Raw genomic sequence first — 17532 nt, 5'->3', positions numbered from 1 at the left:
AGCCAATGCATAAACACAATCATCACAAGTCCCTGTTTTCCAAACTTTCACAGATTTGTTCCAACCCCCATGATGCCTGCAGTCTTCTGGAATCTACACCAATAGTAGGGTAGAAATTTAAAAATGCTGGGGAAAAATTTGACAACACAAGTCAAAAGCCTTCTCTTATCTCAGAAGCCAACAAAAAAGGATCTTGCAGATTGCTATTTTTAAACTTCTCCTTTTTAACCCTATTTCATTATTTCAGAAGCCTGGCAAGCTGAGTTGTGAACATTTGGTGCTGCCAATACTGAAAGTTAACTTCTCAGTTGGGCTGTGTGGGGACAGCCAGGAAGCAATCTGCCAGCAGGCTTTGTCCAAAAGAAAGGGCATCCAGACCACGATAGCTTTGCTGGTCACCAGGCTTATGACAAGGGCTAGTGAATCTCTCTGGCCACATGCATCCTCTAGTCTAATTGGAGCAATTATCAGCACAGGGAATTAAGAAGTCAAAACATGGGGTGTTAAAATATGCCCAGGGGAATCTCATGAGGTTTAACACAGCCAAGTGCTGGAGCTGCACCTGGGCCAGGGCAGCCCCTGGGATCAACCCAGGCTGGGGCTGAGCAGAGGGAGCAGCCCTGGGAGAAGGAGCTGGGGGTGCTGTGGGTGAGAGCTGGACCTGCCCCAGGCTGAACCCCCCTGCCCTGGGCTGAGCCCCAGCGTGGGCAGCAGGGCAGGGGGGATCCTGCCCCTGTGCCCCTGGGCTCAGGTGAGAGCCCACCTGCAGAGCTGCTCCAGCCCTGGCTCCAGCAGCACAAGGAGCTGGAGCTGCTGCAGCCAGTGCAGAGGAGGCCACGGAGCTGCTGCCAGGGCTGGAGCCCCTCTGCTCTGGAGCCAGCCTGGCACAGCTGGGGCTGTTGAGCTGCACAAGAGAAGCTCCAGGGACACCTCAGAGCCCCTGCCAGGGCCTCCAGGGGCTCCAGCAGAGCTGCACAGGGACTGGGGACAAGGCCTGCAGGGACAGCACCCAGGCAATGGCTCCCACTGCCAGAGGGCAGGCACAGATTTTGGGCTCTTGGCAATTAGGAATTGCTGGCTCGGAGGGTGGGCAGGCCCTGGCCCAGGGTGCCCAGAACAGCTGTGGCTGTCCCTGGATCCCTGGGAATGTCCAAGGTCAGGCTGGATGAGGCTTGGAGCAACCTGGGACAGTCTAAGGTGTCCCTGCCATGGCAGGGGATGAGACTGGATGTGGCTAAAGTTTCCTTCCTGCCCAAACCACCCTGTGATTCCATGATTCATACCAAAGTGTGAATACATTATGCTATAATGGCCATTGGGTAGTGCAGTGCTCTGGATTGTCAGGCTGCCCCATAACTCGTGTGTTGCTCTGGCAGCTTTTAGTCAGCCGACCTGCCCAAGGTACAGTTTATGAGTGGACTATTGATGTGAAGAAAACATAAGAAAATTACTTGGACACCTTCACTTTGAGGCTTGTTGAAATAAATGCTTGTGGTTCTCTCCCATATACCACAGTCTAACACATTTTTTACCACACTGTAACTGGTGTAGAAACATGGTTTCTTTAAAAATATATCTTTGTAAAACACAATTATGTATATGGCCTTAAAAATATCTTTTAATTATTTAAGGCATCACTGAAGTATACATTGGGAGAGAGGGTAGAAGTGTGGGAAAACCAAGCTGGAATTGTGCCTTTTAATTGGATTTAAATTCTCTATTTGGGACTTCGATATTTGCTTGCAATCTGAAATAGAGAGCATTAATCCAGATAAATGGCTGGTGTTGGTGTCTCCTCCAGAGGTGAACTCTCCTACAGCACAGCCAATAAAATGATTAAATGAAGAATTGAAACATGCAGTAAAGTCCTTTCCCCATCCTTTCTGTATGTAGCAGCTGAAAGGAAATCTAAGTAAATGTTCCAAGGTGGAGGGGGGTGAATCTGTCCATCAAGCAAAACAAATTGTAAAATCACTTTTTAATGCCCTCCTTTCATCAAGCTGGTATCAGGGAAGGGCGTGCACTGCAGCAGAGGCACCAAGTGTAAAGGACATTCACATTTTGGGTAAGATCCAAGGGGAGATTGGAAGACTAACCCTGAGGAATGGCAGATATGTCTTATGATGACCAGCTTGGTATAGTTAGCTTTGAAGTGGCAGGGTGGGGATCTAATGGAGGTACAAAAATATCCAGTGAGGGATCTAGGGATGACACTTCTCTGTGGTTAAGGACAAAGTACAGAGCTTTGAGCTGAGCTTAGGGTCAGATTAAAGTTAAGTGTCCAGCCCTGAGCCAGCCAGACCACACAGAGCTCTTCTTCCAACAGGTACTCCAGGAATTAACAGAATACAGACTTATAAATACACAAAACACCCCACCAAAGAAATTTTGCACAGCTTATAGGGCTGTGTGTCTCACTGTGAGTCTGCAAGACTAAGACCAAGCTGCTGCTCTGCATTTTTTGCAGAGGTGGTACAATAAATGTCTTTCTCATAGTAAGAACTACTTCCATAAATAATGGTTTGTAGTATTAGGACTGAGTAGGAACCAAGGATGAGACATTTAAAAACACTGCATTAATTCTGTTTCTGACAGGATTACTGAGAGCTTTACCATTGATTTCAATCAGCCTTGTGTTGGGAGAATATAATTTTTGAAATACAAAATTTTCTAATCCTCTCAGGTTTGAGTTGTAAGCATCCGTAAAAAATTGTCTGGCCAAATGTGCAAACAGCCTGAGAAAACAGAAAAGAGACTTGAACCATTTCATCAGTGTATTTCTTTGGCATTCTATTTCAGTAAAATTCTACCATGTTCACTCTCAGCAGTAACTGCATTTAAACAGGTAAACAAATTAAGGTTCTGTGAATCAGAATCGCAATATAAAAGCACACAGAGGACAGAAGCACAGAAAAGGAAGAGAAAAAGCATCAGAGCAAAAGGGAGGGTAAGGAAAGATTAAAAGAAGGTGAGGAAAGCTGATTAAATGACTGAGACATCGAGGTCTACTATGTAATTTACATAGCTCATGTGAGACAGTTGAAACAAAAAAAACAGAAAAAAGGGAGAAAAGGAACAAAGAAAAAAATAAACAAATTTAGAAAGAAAAAAAAATAAAGAAAAGCTAATTTGAAGCCTGGAATCATTGCCAATGATTGTCAAGTGGAACTTTGCCATTTGCTCAATTTGCCCTAATATAACAACTTCTAAAATTGGGATGTGTCCCCAACGTGTGATGCTGATGATGGCAAGGAAAGAATTCATAAAAGGTGTAATAATCAGAAACCCTGTCAGTGCAGAGATGCTTCATTTTGCCCATGAATGTAAGCAAATTGTCCATCAAGGAAGATGTACGTCAGTTATGGATACCATTAATCACAAGACTTATCCCTAACAAATAAAAGTATGAGCAATGCTCTGCCTTGCGTTGCAGAAACTCCGTGAAGTTGGATGCCTTAGCAACAGAGGCCTTGAGTTTCAGGTAAATGTCAGAGCAATATTTTGATCCTAATTGGTAACTGTAAGTGTTGAATCAGTGTGTGGTCAAATAAACATCGGTGTAAAGTAATAATAGGAGGAGGGGGTAAAAAGCCAGCAAATTAACAAAGCAGCAGTGACTCTGAAGGGCTTGTCAAAACCGGCTGTCAAGAAGCAGCAGGAAGCAAAGACTGAAAGCCTGTTGCTGCAATCCAAACAAAAAACAACTCCTACACAAGCAGAGGTTTTAATAGCAGAGGATGTCAGATAATTATGAGGATTTTGAACTACAAGGCAAGAATGAGCAAGTGGATGAATTGCAGAGAGAAGCTTTGCACCCGTGCTGCTGTCACACTGAGATCCCTCCTTAGCGGTGCCTATTGTCCTTCTGAAAAGGAAAGGAAAGGTGAAAATCTACTTCAGACCAGGAGGCAAGGTGTATAAAAGGGAGCTGCTGAAAGAAGGAGATCCAAAAGTCTCCAAGCACAGCATGGGGGTCATGTGTCTGCCCACACCCCAGAGAGTGGGCCGTGACTGTGTGTGCAGCAGAACCTGCTCAGGAGAGATCCATGTACTTCCCAGGCACAAGAGCAGCTTGGGGCTGGTGGCTAAATGACACAGTCATCAGCACCTCTGGGTGACAGGGACTGCCTGGCAGTGGGGCCATCACCTGCCACTCCAACCACAATTATTCCCCAAATACCACCAGTTCATCCCATTTAATCCCAGGCAGCAGGCGACTTCCACTCATCTCTAAAAGGTGACAGCTACAACTATCCTCATTTGGCATCTACCACAGGCAGGCTAAATCCAAGCCCAAGCAAAAACCAGGCAGAAATGAATGTTATTTTATAATGGTGAAGCTAAGCCAAAATCTGACTCAGCTTTGCTGGCCTACACAGATGGGCAAGGAAGGAGAAGCAGAGGAAGGGAAGGAAGATATGGATGTCCCCAAGAACAAGGCAAATTATTTGTCTTTCTGAGCTCCCTCTATTATTTGTCTTCACTTCTCCTGCTCTTGCCTACCAGCAGTTCTCACATGCTTTCTTCATATGCCCTCTCCCTTACAAAGAGGCAATTAGGAGGTGACAGGAAATCCAGGTTTTGTGACTCCGACTCCTGTTGAAGTTATTAGCAAATAGTACATTCATTAATTCCATATATATCATTAATAATTTTATAATCCTGTTTCTGCTAGAAGCCATATACACTTCTCAGATATAGAAGCTATATCCAGTCCCTGTCCTGATTACCAACAGCCTTGGCCATGTAAAGGCTTCCTAAAGTCACTGGAAAATCACTTTCACTGTACCTCAGTTTCCCTGTTTTGTAATTCTTGGGCCCTTGACGGGGAGGAACTGAAGACTTTAGTGTTAAGTGATCACTACTCTCTTTGAAAATGGAAAGTGGTGCTATTAGCAGGGGTGTCACAGAGGTGTTGGAAAGTCAGATGGTTAGTCTTGCCAGAGATCCAGTTCCTTCTTTCCGCAAAATAAGGAAACTATCACTCACTGTATCCACGGGGTGTACGGAAAATAAAACTAAAGCCATGGTATGCATGAGTGACCTGCAGATGAGAGTGATTGGAAGCACTCACTAAAATGGATCAGGGAGTTAGAAGAGCTTGGGTGAGGGGAGTATCAGGAGTCTCCAGCGTGACAGACTGCTGCACAGGTGAAGAGAAGCACAGCAGCCGGCAGAGACAGCAGTAAGAAGAAGTTTGGAGCAAAACCAAGGATCCCTTTTCATTTCTGCACAAGCCAGAAAAAGCAAGATTATTTACACTGCACTTGAAAAGACATCAGAGGGGCCCAAAAGGAGTAAAGGACTAAAGTTACCATAGTGAACAGTGAGACACTGGGATCAAACCCAGCCCAGCAGTGCCCAGTCAGACCAGCCTGTGCTAAAAACACCTTTCCTGACAAAAGGGCCAGACTTAGTCCCCAAAGACAACAAAGCCAGGTGACAAGAACAAGGCAAATGCTTACTTGAATAGTTAAATATAACTTTAAACACCCCAATCAATTTTGAAATAAATACGTAAGGCACAACAAGTTAAAAGATGCAGCACAGAGGAAAGAAAGAGAGAGAGAGAGAGAGAAGGAGAGAGAAAAAGAGAGAGAGAAAGAAAAAGAAAGAAAGAAAGAAAGAAAGAAAGAAAGAAAGAAAGAAAGAAAGAAAGAAAGAAAGAAAGAAAGAAAGAAAGAAAGAAAGAAAGAAAGAAAGAAAGAAAGAAAGAAAGAAAGAAAGAAAGAAAGAAAGAAAGAAAGAGAGAAAGAGAGAAAGAGAGAAAGAGAGAAAGAGAGAGAGAGAGAGAGAGAGAGAGAGAGAGAGAGAGAGAAAGAGAGAAAGAGAGAAAGAGAGAAAGAGAGAAAGAAAGAAAGAAAGAAAGAAAGAAAGAAAGAAAGAAAGAAAGAAAGAAAGAAAGAAAGAAAGAAAGAAAGAAAGAAAGAAAGAAAGAAAGAAAGAAAGAAAGAAAGAAAGAAAGAAAGAAAGAAAGAAAGAAAGAAAGAAAGAAAGAAAGAAAGAAAGAAAGAAAGAAAGAAAGAAAGAAAGAAAGAAAGAAAGAAAGAAAGAAAGAAAGAAAGAAAGAAAGAAAGAAAGAAAGAAAGAAAGAAAGAAAGAAAGAAAGAAAGAAAGAAAGAAAGAAAAGAAAGAAAGAAAGAAAGAAAGAAAGAAAGAAAGAAAGAAAGAAAGAAAGAAAGAAAGAAAGAAAGAAAGAAAGAAAGAAAGAAAGAAAGAAAGAAAGAAAGAAAGAAAGAAAGAAAGAAAGAAAGAAAGAAAGAAAGAAAGAAAGAAAGAAAGAAAGAAAGAGAAGAAAGATCTGCCTGCAGCAGTTCAGGTCCAATTCACCTGTGCTGTGCCAGGTAATACCTGTAATGCCAGGAAAATACTGTGTGTGCTGGCCTCTTTCAGTCCAGAATCCAGGTCCATAACCCTGCCAGGCAAGGCACAAATAAATAAAACATTCCTGGGGCCATCTCAAGGACTGAGCAATATGCTCTCCTTCTTATAAGAGTCCATTAAAAAATTCATATTTTTAAGTGGAAGAAGCGTTGAATCTGACTAGCCAAGTTTAGAGAAATACTTATTTCTCCAGAGAAATTAGCAAAATGTAAGTTTTAGTCCTGATACAAGCACTTACATTCTTCTGCTCACTGCTTTAATAGAGACCAACCTTTGTCTCAGTGACCTACAGCTTTGTAGATAGACTGACAGTGGGTAATTACTGAGCTCATCACTTACCATCTCACAGGGACAAGATTATTAAAAGGTTTTGAAAATTGTATGAAAATAAGTGGAAGACCAGGAATGGTATATTCAGAGCAAAAGGAAGAAATTAAGTAACATGGGCCCCACGAAAAACAAAATATGGATGGACAATGTGGGAAAGAAGCATGTCTGGTTTCACCACACTCTTGGCCTCACAGAATTATAGCAGGGACAAGTTTGGCTCCTTCTGTTAGAGGGAAATAATAGTATTAAAATGGTGGAGGAGGATATTTTGACTAGTGCAAAAAGCAAAATTGGAAACATAGGTGGGAAGCTTCTGGATTATAACCATTATTACAAAGAAAAAAGATTTTGTTTCATGTAGCACATTTCACATTTGGGTTAAATCTTGCATCAGATACTCACAAGCAGTATCTGAAAAAACTTGGTCTAAAATCACTTCCCAGGAAGGATAAAACACATTCAAATAGTTGGCTTAAACTGGATCTAATGTTGACCAGGACATCAAGAACATCAAATGATACCTTCCAAACCTTTACAATCTTACCTTTTCTCATCTGTGGCTGGAAGATAAACATCTAAGGAGTAATAGATAATCTTTATCAATCTTATTGGCAATAATTATTCACAATTATAATTTTTCATAATTTAGATATCATGATTTGTAATACTGAGGGGCAGCACAAAACCAACAACAGAATGAAATTATAGTGAGGGAGGCAGTTTTCAAGAAAATAAAAGAAGAATGAAAACATCCAAGCCCTGGGCACGGACACTCACAGGAAATCCCAAATGTTTTAAGATACCAGCAAATTCTGACATTTGAGATGGTAGATGCCTGATGCAGTGTGGGTTCCAAATCTCACCACACCACACGAGATCTGACTAAAACAATTGCACTGCATCTCAAGCTTCCAGCAGCAATATATTCAGCATCAGGTCAAGTGCCCCCACACTGCCCTGAGGGCTCAAGCTGAAGACAATGAGCAAAATGCATTCACAGTCAGTGAGTGTGTACCCAGTGCCAGGCACAGGAGTAGCAAATATTCTCTCTCTCCATCACAGAAGTGGATGGCACAGTCTTCTCCTGCCACTTAGGCAACACTTCCAAAATATTTACAGCCTAAGATGTTCAGTTAGGACTGTCAAAAGCCCAGCTTTGGCTGTATTTGTTCTGATAGAAAATGCCAAACCAGTGACAGAGGCTGCTTTTAAGGCATTCGCCCTGAGATCTAAAGCATAAACCCATCCAAATAAAAGGATGTGAAAGGACATCAACTATCTGCAGGGCTGATGGAAAAGCAAAATGGATGCAAGCAACAGAGGGCAAGCATGCCTCAAAGAAATGAGAAGTTAAGTCCACAATTTGCCTGAGGGAGACATGGACTGCTGAGCAATGAATACACTTGAATTAAAAATTGAGAAATGAAATGAAAAAGCAATCAAGGGTAAGAATGAAGCACAGTGGAAGTAAGAAAATACAAAGCTTTGCACAGTGATTATGCCTGAACCAAATCCAGCAAGTGTAAGAATGATCAGGAAACTCCAACTGGGTCAAAAATAAAAGACCAAGGTACCAGGTCATCAACACAGGCAACAGAGGTCAGTGGTCGAGGGTGTGATCCATCCCAGGTGGGGCTGTGGGGAACATGGGTGGGCACAACCCAAAATGGGAACACAGCGTTCTGGGTTGGGCTTTTCACAAATGGAGGCAAGACTGAACTTTGTACCTGCCCACACACAAAGAGGCCAAGCAGGTAATTCTTTTCAAAACATCATAAAACAAGTTGATGGCATTTCTTCTCTAAAGGAGATGTCACAGCAGTTAAATCATGTTGAGTGAAAAGCTGTTGAATGCTGGGCATTGGCAAAACTCAACCATTACTTTGTCATACCAAGGCAACAGGTCTGTGTAAAATGAGGATTTAACCCAGATATTCAGCCAAATACACAAGAAGAATTGTTTGCTTGGACAGAAGGAGGCCTAGATCTTCACACAACAAAGTTAGACTGAAGGAAGCTGCTGCTGGGTGCTATGTGAATTAGAATCAGGATCTAATTATCTCTGTATTAATCAGGAGGCACAATGGCCACTTTTTGGCAGGACACCTATAATTCACTGCTCCAGGGCAAAAAGTTTCTGGAGAGCTCCTACAGCCCAGCACAATTCAAACCATCCACAGGGTGGGCTTGCGGACACTGGCCTAGGAGCTGCTGGGTGGCCATAGCCACAATAAAAGGGACAAGTGTCCAAAGGCCACCCTGTGTTGTGGTTTGTTTTGTGTTTGTTCTGTTCCCCCATTGTTCATGTGAAAGGTCCTGCCCCTATTCCCAGTTATTTGTCAATCCCTAAACCCCTCCCCAGTTTCTATGGCTATCAAATGTATCATTTTTGTTCCCCACCCCTGGCTGCCTGCCTGTCACTCAGCACCCCTGCCTCCTTTCCAGAAGCTTCTGGCCAGGGTGTCGGGTGATTGGCTCAGGGGCCGGGGCCCCTCCCTCGGTTGTACGAGATTGGTTTCTTTGTCGTGTCAATCCCCAATGTATCTTTTCCTTCCCTCTTCTGATTTGTCATCCTTCACCCCTCCCATCCCCTTTAAAACCCGGGGTTTTTCCCCACCTCGGGGCTCTCAGCTTTCTTCTCCCTCACTCCCAGTTCCCCCTGATCCAATAAACCCGTTTGCCCCAAAGAAACTGAGAGACGCCTCTTCAATCCTGCGGCTCGGAGTATCATAGCGGCCTATGTCTGTAAGGTAGGTTATTGCCTTAGGCGCATTACTCAACTTCATGTTGGGGAAGCGCCCCCCTTGGCTGGAGACGGGCTGGTCATTCCTAGCCTGGGCGTATCTTTCCACCGGCCACACCGCTCCAACCCTGTAGGACACATCCCTCATGATATGAGTCAGGAAGGACCATGGTGTGACACACCAGGGATAATGGAATTTGCACATGTAAAACACTGAAATAAGGGATGCTCATTACCTTAATTTACTGTCATCTCAAGAGTGGAGAAGAGCTGGCAATTCACAGGTCAGACCAGCAGCTGGTTTTGCCATCTCAACAGCAGAGGTGAAACAAAACATTGCTAGAAATACAGCATAGAGGGAGCAGGGATATAAATCCTGCTGGTTTTCTGCATCAGGGCCATGGGGAGCACTGCCAGGGAGCACAGGAGAGGAAATAACATTTCCTCACACTCTAAAATTTCAGCCACTTGATGCTCTCTTTTAAAAGCAAATTAAAATCATGGTTAAAAATCCCCAAACCTTCAAGTAGAAGAAGGAAAAATTTTTGGATTCAGGAGAATTGCCTAAAGCAACCAACAGCAGCAGTGGGAAAGGGAATGGGAAGTGGGATGGGGTGACTGCACCCAGCCTCTGGATGGAGGAACATCAACGTGTTGGAGCCAGTCCAGAGGAAGCCACCAGGATGATCAGAGGGATGGAGCAGCTCTGCTGAGAGAAAAGGCTGAGAGGATTGGGATTGTTCAGCTTGGAAAAGAGAAGCTTTGGGGTGGCCTCTCAGCACATGAAGGGAGACAAGAAAGATGGAGTGAGACTGTTACAAGGGCCTGGATTGACAGGACAAGGGACAATGGCCTCAAATTGACAAAGGGTAAATTTAGGGGAGATGTTAGGAGAAATTGTTCCCTGTGAGAGTGGTGGCACAGGTTTCCCAGAGATGTGGCTGCCCCATCCCTGGCAACGTCCAAGGCCAGGTTGGACAGGGCTTGGAGCAGCCTGGAATAGTGGAAGTTGGGTGGCACTGGATGGGCTTCAAGGTCCCTTCCAACCCAAACCATTCAGTGATTCTGTGAGCCCATGAATTTGGAGACTGCTGAATTAATCTATCAGCTCCCTTTTGGTTCTGCCCCCTCCACTCCATTACCAACAGGGATGCCTGCACCCCATGAAATGGCCTTGGGAATGCTCTGTAGCAGGAACAGCATGGCTAGAGTCTCAGCTTCTCCTGCTGTGCTCATCTAGATCTGGCCACTTTAAGGTGATGTCCATATCCTGTAAACACATATTTTTTTGGTGTTCTATATTGTTTGAAGTCTTTGCTTTGTTCTGAAGTTTCCAGCAGTCTTCTCTGAAGAAAGCTTCCCAAACCCAAGACCTCCCAGCACCTTGTCAGGGATTCATCCAGATGACTCACAGGATACATGTAATTTCTGTGGAGTAGTAATTCCCTCTGGTTAGAGCTGGAAGCATAGAGCTGTGTGACCAGAGAGAGATGACTCACTAGGTGACCTTCAGATTACGCCTTTAGGGGAAGATATTTCAATGGAAGGAGAGTTTTAACACAGGAATAGATGGTCTTAGGTTATGGCTAACACTTTCACAGGTTGTTATGAGCTGGCCAGAGGAGCATGTGCCAGGGATGGGGCAGGAGCTCTCAGCTGACCTGAGCTGAATGTAGTTAGGACAAAAAAACCAGTTTAGGACTAAATACAACTTGGGCCACATGTAGCTTCCATGTCCCCACTGCAGTTCCTGCTGTAAGAATGACATGAATTTAGGGTTCAGATGAAATGTGCAGTTCAGATTCATTTTCTCTGGGTTTATTCCTTTAGTCCATGCAGTGCAGAAAGTGATCACAAATAATCTTATATGGTAAGGAAAGAAGTAAGGATACCTGGGAATTGATTTGCAAGTGTTGAATAAAAGCTGCCTAAGATATTCAAAAATGGCGGGTTTTCCTCAAGTCATGAGATTCTGATATTAGTAAGAGGGCACATATACATAAGAGTGATGTTTTATTCTCATTTAGAAGATACAAAGCTTCCAAATAATACAGGCTGCCTGCACAGGAAGGTTTGCTGAATCTTGCTGTGTGAGTCTTTGCAATCCTTTAGTACCTTCTGGCAGCCCCTGGGGTAATATTTGTTTAGGGTCTTTAATAGTTTTGGAAACGTGTTCTCCTAACTCAGCTGAATAAAAGGAGTTTTAAAGGTGCAGATTCTCTTCTTCACATGACACTCTTCAGTGTGCAGAAGTCAGTCTGTTAAAACACCCAGAATTTAGTGAATTTCCTGCCAACAGAATATTGGTATATAGCAAAGTATTGCTCTGATATCTTTCGCTTGCCAAAGGGAAGGACTGTCCTATTGATCTCTCCCATGCTACAGGTTGGGAGATGAAGACAGATTTCAACATTTTTTTACTGTAGTGGCAGTTTCCTGATGTAATCCAGGATTATTCCCTGCTGGCCAAACAAGAACTGACAAAAAAAGGCCAGCCCTCAGCTGAGCATCTGATTCAAAAGAAAATTCAGCTGAAAGGCGAGCATTGGAAAGATGAGTCAATACAAAAGCAAGCGGCAGCTCTGGATTTAAGCAGAAGACCACAGCATTTAACCTACTTTAGCAGATCAATGCAGTGGATTTTTAATCATCACATTAATCCTAAAATAAAAATAATTACCCCAGAGATTGGTATTAAAGTCCCTTAATTATATCTCATTTCATCATCCTTTTTACTGGGGATCAGAAGCTGCAGAGATCAGAGCTTCCTGATGCCATTTCTCCAGCTTGTGGTTTGACTCTCCTGTTAGAGAAGTTCAGCTGCAACTGCAGGGATGAGGCACTGGCCTTGGTGAGAGCACCCACACCCATCCCACCTGGGAAAAAACTGAAAAAGGGCAAAAAAGAAGGTGGACAGGACTCTGCTTTCCAATGACATTGCATAAAACTGCAAAGGAAGGAGTGGGGAACATTACACAGTGGGTGAAAAATGTGTGAATGCCTAGAAATTCAATCTCTACACTGTCCCCTTCTACCAGCAATGCCAGGAGCCCATTAAAATCCCCTAAGGGGAAAGAGAGAACTTTGACCTGAGGCTGGGCCCCTTATCAAATTTCCCTGAGCAGAGTTTATTTCCTGGAGCATCCTTTCCTGTCCACAGTCCTGCCACCCCCAGAGATGCTCTGGGAACATGGCCATGGGCAAATGCAGGATCCTGAGCCTCCATGGACAGCCTCAGGTGGGATTTTATGGCCATCAAACCAGCCCATTCCCTGCTTGTAAGGGCAAGTGGCATGGCACACAGCAAACTTTGCTATCTTTCTCCCAGAAAGGGGTACCTTTCTCCACTCTGCTCTTTGGGACCAGTCCTGAGTCTATGCTGTCACCTGCATTGTGCCCAAGCTGTTTGTTTTGGGTCACACTCCCCTGCCTTGATGGCCTTTACCCATTTCCACCATCTTCTTGCAGAGAAAAGAGCTACCCTGGTGTTATATTTAGACTTAAAAGCACTGTACACTTACTGAAATAGTACTTTAGAGCAATTTTCAGGTTTCTCCAAATACATGGGGGAATTTCTTCCTGCTGCCTTGGGAGGAGGCCATGGGTCCTGTTGTTGCTGCAGGTGTTGGGATGCAGGCAAAAGCATCCCAAACAAGCAGCACATGGAATCCCAGAGAGTAAATGGCTGCGTCCCCAGGCTCCAGCTTGGCAAGTGGCACCAGGGATATAAATATCCCGCTTCCCCTCTCCAAGGAGCCTCTCCAAAACCACCAGGTACAAGTCAAAACACGTCCGAGGAGCCTCACAGCCGGAATCAGCTTCTAGCAGGGGGCTTAACACCAGAGGTTTGTGAAGTGAAAGAGTAATTAAAGGTTACAGCTGCCCCTGCACGGAGCTCGCTGGCAATCAGACTGCCCTGGAATGCTCACCAGAAGGTACTGCAGGGTGTTAAGAGAGAGGGAGGAAAAGGAGAGCTGAAAACAAAAAAAAAAGGTACCTTCATAATAATATTGTGGTAACAATGCAGGACGCTGATTAAATCACCTTTGTGTCACCAAAAACTTAGAGCCAAACCCTGCATTTTTATTTCCTTGGAAGAGGGGAACTGCCAATTCCCAGCAGAAAGGAGCCGAGGGCTGAGGTGCTTTTTTTTGCCCTGCACTGAGTTAGGGGAGCCCTCTATGAGATTATTTTCACATGATTAATTAAAAAAAAAAAAGTAAAATAAACAAATCATTGCAAGCTGGAGTTTAAAAAATAAAAAAGAAAAGTAATATTTTCCCGTCCAAGTGACAAAATATATGCTCATCTCCCTACTTGAGACTCTTTGATGGCAGAGGGCTCAGAACCAGACTTTTTCCTTGCAATCCCAGGAATTGGACATCAGCCTTTTTTCATTCCCTGATGATGACAGGAGAGGTTCCCAGGGCATGAGGCAGGACAGAGGCCACAGAGACCACTCAGTGGAAGAGTTTTTGGTTGCATCTTCTCATAATTTTATCTTTACCATTTTTTATTTCAGTGTGTACTTGTGATTTATTTTTCTTCTCTCTAACCCTGTTGCAGTAATTTTGACTTGGAAAAGCAAGGATTGGTAGGACTGCCAGGCCTCCAAGACAAATGGGAAAAACTGAGAAAATAAGGCAAGATGAGACCTCGACCTAGCCATAAAGTCAAATTCTTAACAATGAGGAAGATTAGTACTACCCTTGTCTACCTACCAGGTTCCTGAAGCTCCCCAAATGTGGAGATTTTATACCTCCTCAGGTAACCATTTTCTTTAAAAGTTCCCCATCATGATTAAATCCAAATCTTTCCTGCTACAACATTTTAGCACTTTGTGAGTGTTTAGAGAGAGGTATTTATTGCTTTTTTTTCTTCTAAGATTTAATTTGGGTATTTCAAGTCAGTTATCCTTTCTCCCCTCAGTTTTCTCCAAGCCAAAAAACCCCATGTTTTCAACACTTCTGCTCATTCTTGCTTCTTCCAGCTGAGGAAGTCACATTTTTTCGGAGATGAGGTGCCCAAAAAAATCAGAGTCCCCCAGACAAGGCCTTGTGCTACACAAGGCACACAAATTGCTCTGTGGATAAACAACACCCCTGTCTAAACATATTAATATCATGCTTGCTTTTCCCTCCCAGAGAGAAATGTTGGCTGATTTGCCAGCATTTTGCTTGCTCCTGGCACAGGGCAAACTACATGAGTTGCAAGCAAGGCAAGAACCAAACCATTTATCTCTCCTGGCAGAATGCAGCTCAATTCCAGTAAAAAATTCCACAGCAGCTGCCTACACAACTGAAACACTTACCTCAAAGCATGTAATGGAAACATTCATCTTCATAAAATCATGCAAGCTGTAACTTCTCAAACCAGGTTTAAGTAAAATAAACTCTGCATGGGTCAAGGTTAAACATTTATAGAGCCCCCTCGGTGTTTGCTGTGAAAAGAGCATTTTCAGATCAAAGAGTGATGTGCTCTACAGCAAGGCAGTCTCAGCAGCAATTCATAAGAAGACAGCAGTGCAAAAATAAAGTGCTCTCTTGGTTATCTGGAACACTAATATTGATTTTAGTAACTGCATCTGCATGTTTGTTTCTAAAGACATCGAAGTTTCAGCAATGAACAAGCTACTTCAATTCAACATCTTGACCCATTTCAGCCTGAACTTACATAGAGTGGGAAGCCTTGTAAGGGGCAAATACTCAGGTGGCACGAGTCTGTTTAAGTTGAACACAAACCCATATTTTTGCCGCAGCTGAGGATTTAAACATGGGAACTCACAAAACATTATATTCTGCCTAACCTTCTCCTGCACTCATAACCTAACAAACATTACAGATGCTGGATGCACCTTCCCAGACTGACAAGATATTGTCATCATCAGCAAAACACTGAGAAGTGGTTTGAACTGCTATAATGGTCTGCCTGGGGCTCCATCTCCCCTCAGCCTGATCAGACAACTTTTCCTATTCCCTCTGATCCCCCCTTACCTCTTGAGATAGTTTCTCCCGTAGAGGATCTGCTGCAGCAAGGTGACCACAGCAAAGGCGCAGATGAAGATGAAGAACAAAGTTCTGTTTCCCAGCAAATCCCGGCTTGATGAAGGGTCAGTGTATCCCATCCTTCTGAAAAGCCACTGAAGCTTCACTGGGTAAAATTCAGTTCATTGCCACCTTCATGCCCTTTTTGCTGGGGACTGGAGGGGAATGCCTGCTGGCTTTTCTGTGAGCAATCCAAGGACAAGGTATCCCATTGTTTGGCCCTGCTGCCACTTCCTTGCCCCTTTTGGATGTTAGCTCCAGGACTGTGCGCAATGGCTTGCTTCCACGGTAAAGTTTCCAGGAGATTCAGACGTGGGTAACATCTGAAATCATCTCTCAGAGCTCTCTCAGCGCAGGCAGCCTGTGCTGTGTGAGAGGCATTCTGTTCCCTCTAAGCCTCTCTTGAAAACCCGCTGCTAGCAATTATCTACTTCAATCCCATTTTCATATTCCAGATGGGGGAAGCTGCACACAAACCAGAGAACTGCAGCCAATGGCAAACACGGGGCTCCGGCAACCTGCGTTGGAAGCACATAGTCGTCAGCTCCTCTCTGCTTCTGCTCAGTGATTCCGACCAAATGTGCTCACAAGGAGACGTGACTGGGGCTTGCTATTATTGAACAAGCATGCAACAATCATGAGGATTTCATTCAGAACCCTGCAGGGGGAATAAAAAATAGGAAAAAGGAAGCTCAGCAGCAGCAGTCTGGTCAGGCTAGCAGGAAAGCTGCATTCTGTGCAGCAGCGCGCCGTCCGTGCCGTGGCTCCGGTGCTGTGGCATTTGCATGCAGAATGCAGAGCTTTCAGTCCCACTCTGCTCACTATTTGGGCTCCTCTGGTTCCCCTATTCCTCCAGAGTAAGCATGAGCAAGGTCACTGCATCCCTTCAAGGACAGAGCTCTCAGTGCCTGCATGCTGATTTATTGGAGGCTCTGAGTAGCCTCACAGCCGCAGAGAGGGAGCCTGCCTCTCAGTGCAGGCTCTAAGAACCATTCATTTAAAGAGACAAATATTCTGATTGTTCCTCCACTAGACAGAGTTCTCTTTTGAAAGGGCAGAGCAACAAGACCTTGTCCACAGCCTTCGTAACTCCTCTAAACCCCCTCATTTTCAGGAGAGGCTCAATTCAGCTCACAGGGAGTTTTGTTGCTCATTTCACCAGGAGCAAAATCTGCCTCAACCCGAAAACAAGTTCCAATGAAAGCTTTATCCATGAACGAAACATCCAGACCAGGAGGTTGTTTTGCCCCAATAACAGATGGGAAAACGATTTTGACAACAAAATGAGGGGGGAGAAATCCATTGTCTAAGAGAATAGGAAGATTTTTGTGTGAATAGATTTTCCAACAGTTAAATCAGCATATGCAAATTGCTCTAGTGTGCCAGGAGCCCAGCTGTGTGGAGAAGCAAACAGAGTGCTCATGGACTTTGTTTCAGCTGTAACTCGTGCTCCATGTGAAGAAGGGCCAAAGGTAACTTTTTGCAACCCTTTCAACACAATCCTTAAAGACAGGGCTAGTCCTCAGCATGACCTACAGCAATTTAGGCAAGACAGACAATGGCTAAAGCAGGCTTTGCCTTACCTAATTTTAAGCAACAGAAGTCACACAAGTGTTTAAGGTGTGAAGCTGGTCACCCTGAACTCCTGCAGGCTGGAGAGCAGCACTTCAGACACAACTGATTTTGCAGAGAAGGTTTAGGGACCCAGCCCCTGGTGTGGCCTGCCTCAGTGCCTCTCACAAATCCCACACCTCTATTTCTGAACCCTGCTAAATTATCACCTTGCTTATAAATAGAGTGGGGATCCCGAGTCTGATCAAAGATTATCCAGGGAAAAGCAGGGGTAGAGGGCAAGGACATACTTCTTTGGAAACACTCTTTTACTATTTTGTCATTCAGGGTCTTCCATAAAAAAGGAAAGAAAACCAATATTTAGGTTAGAAAAATAACTCAGTGGGATGCATTGTACTGGGAATAATACATACACCAGGGAACTTCAAGTTAAACACAAAAAGTAGTTTGATTCCCTAT

General features: G+C 44.0%; 1 protein-coding gene across 2 annotated transcripts in view; it reads right to left on the bottom strand.

Moving 5' to 3' along the window:
* ST8SIA5 (ST8 alpha-N-acetyl-neuraminide alpha-2,8-sialyltransferase 5) overlaps nucleotides 1–15961 on the bottom strand; it is a 48793-nt gene extending 32832 nt beyond the window's left edge. For both annotated transcript variants that reach the window (XM_066569000.1, XM_066569001.1), the window contains exon 1: nucleotides 15451–15961. In XM_066569000.1, coding sequence (XP_066425097.1) covers nucleotides 15451–15581 — 131 coding nt within the window. In that variant the 5' untranslated portion in view covers nucleotides 15582–15961. The remainder of the gene's footprint in view (nucleotides 1–15450) is intronic.
* Between the last annotated feature and the right edge of the window lie 1571 nt (nucleotides 15962–17532).

The sequence above is a fragment of the Molothrus aeneus genome, chromosome Z (assembly GCF_037042795.1).
Source record: "Molothrus aeneus isolate 106 chromosome Z, BPBGC_Maene_1.0, whole genome shotgun sequence".
NCBI classification, from domain to species: domain Eukaryota; kingdom Metazoa; phylum Chordata; class Aves; order Passeriformes; family Icteridae; genus Molothrus; species Molothrus aeneus.
Note: the sequence above shows the minus strand (reverse complement) of the source record. Positions and strands in the feature narration are given on the sequence as shown.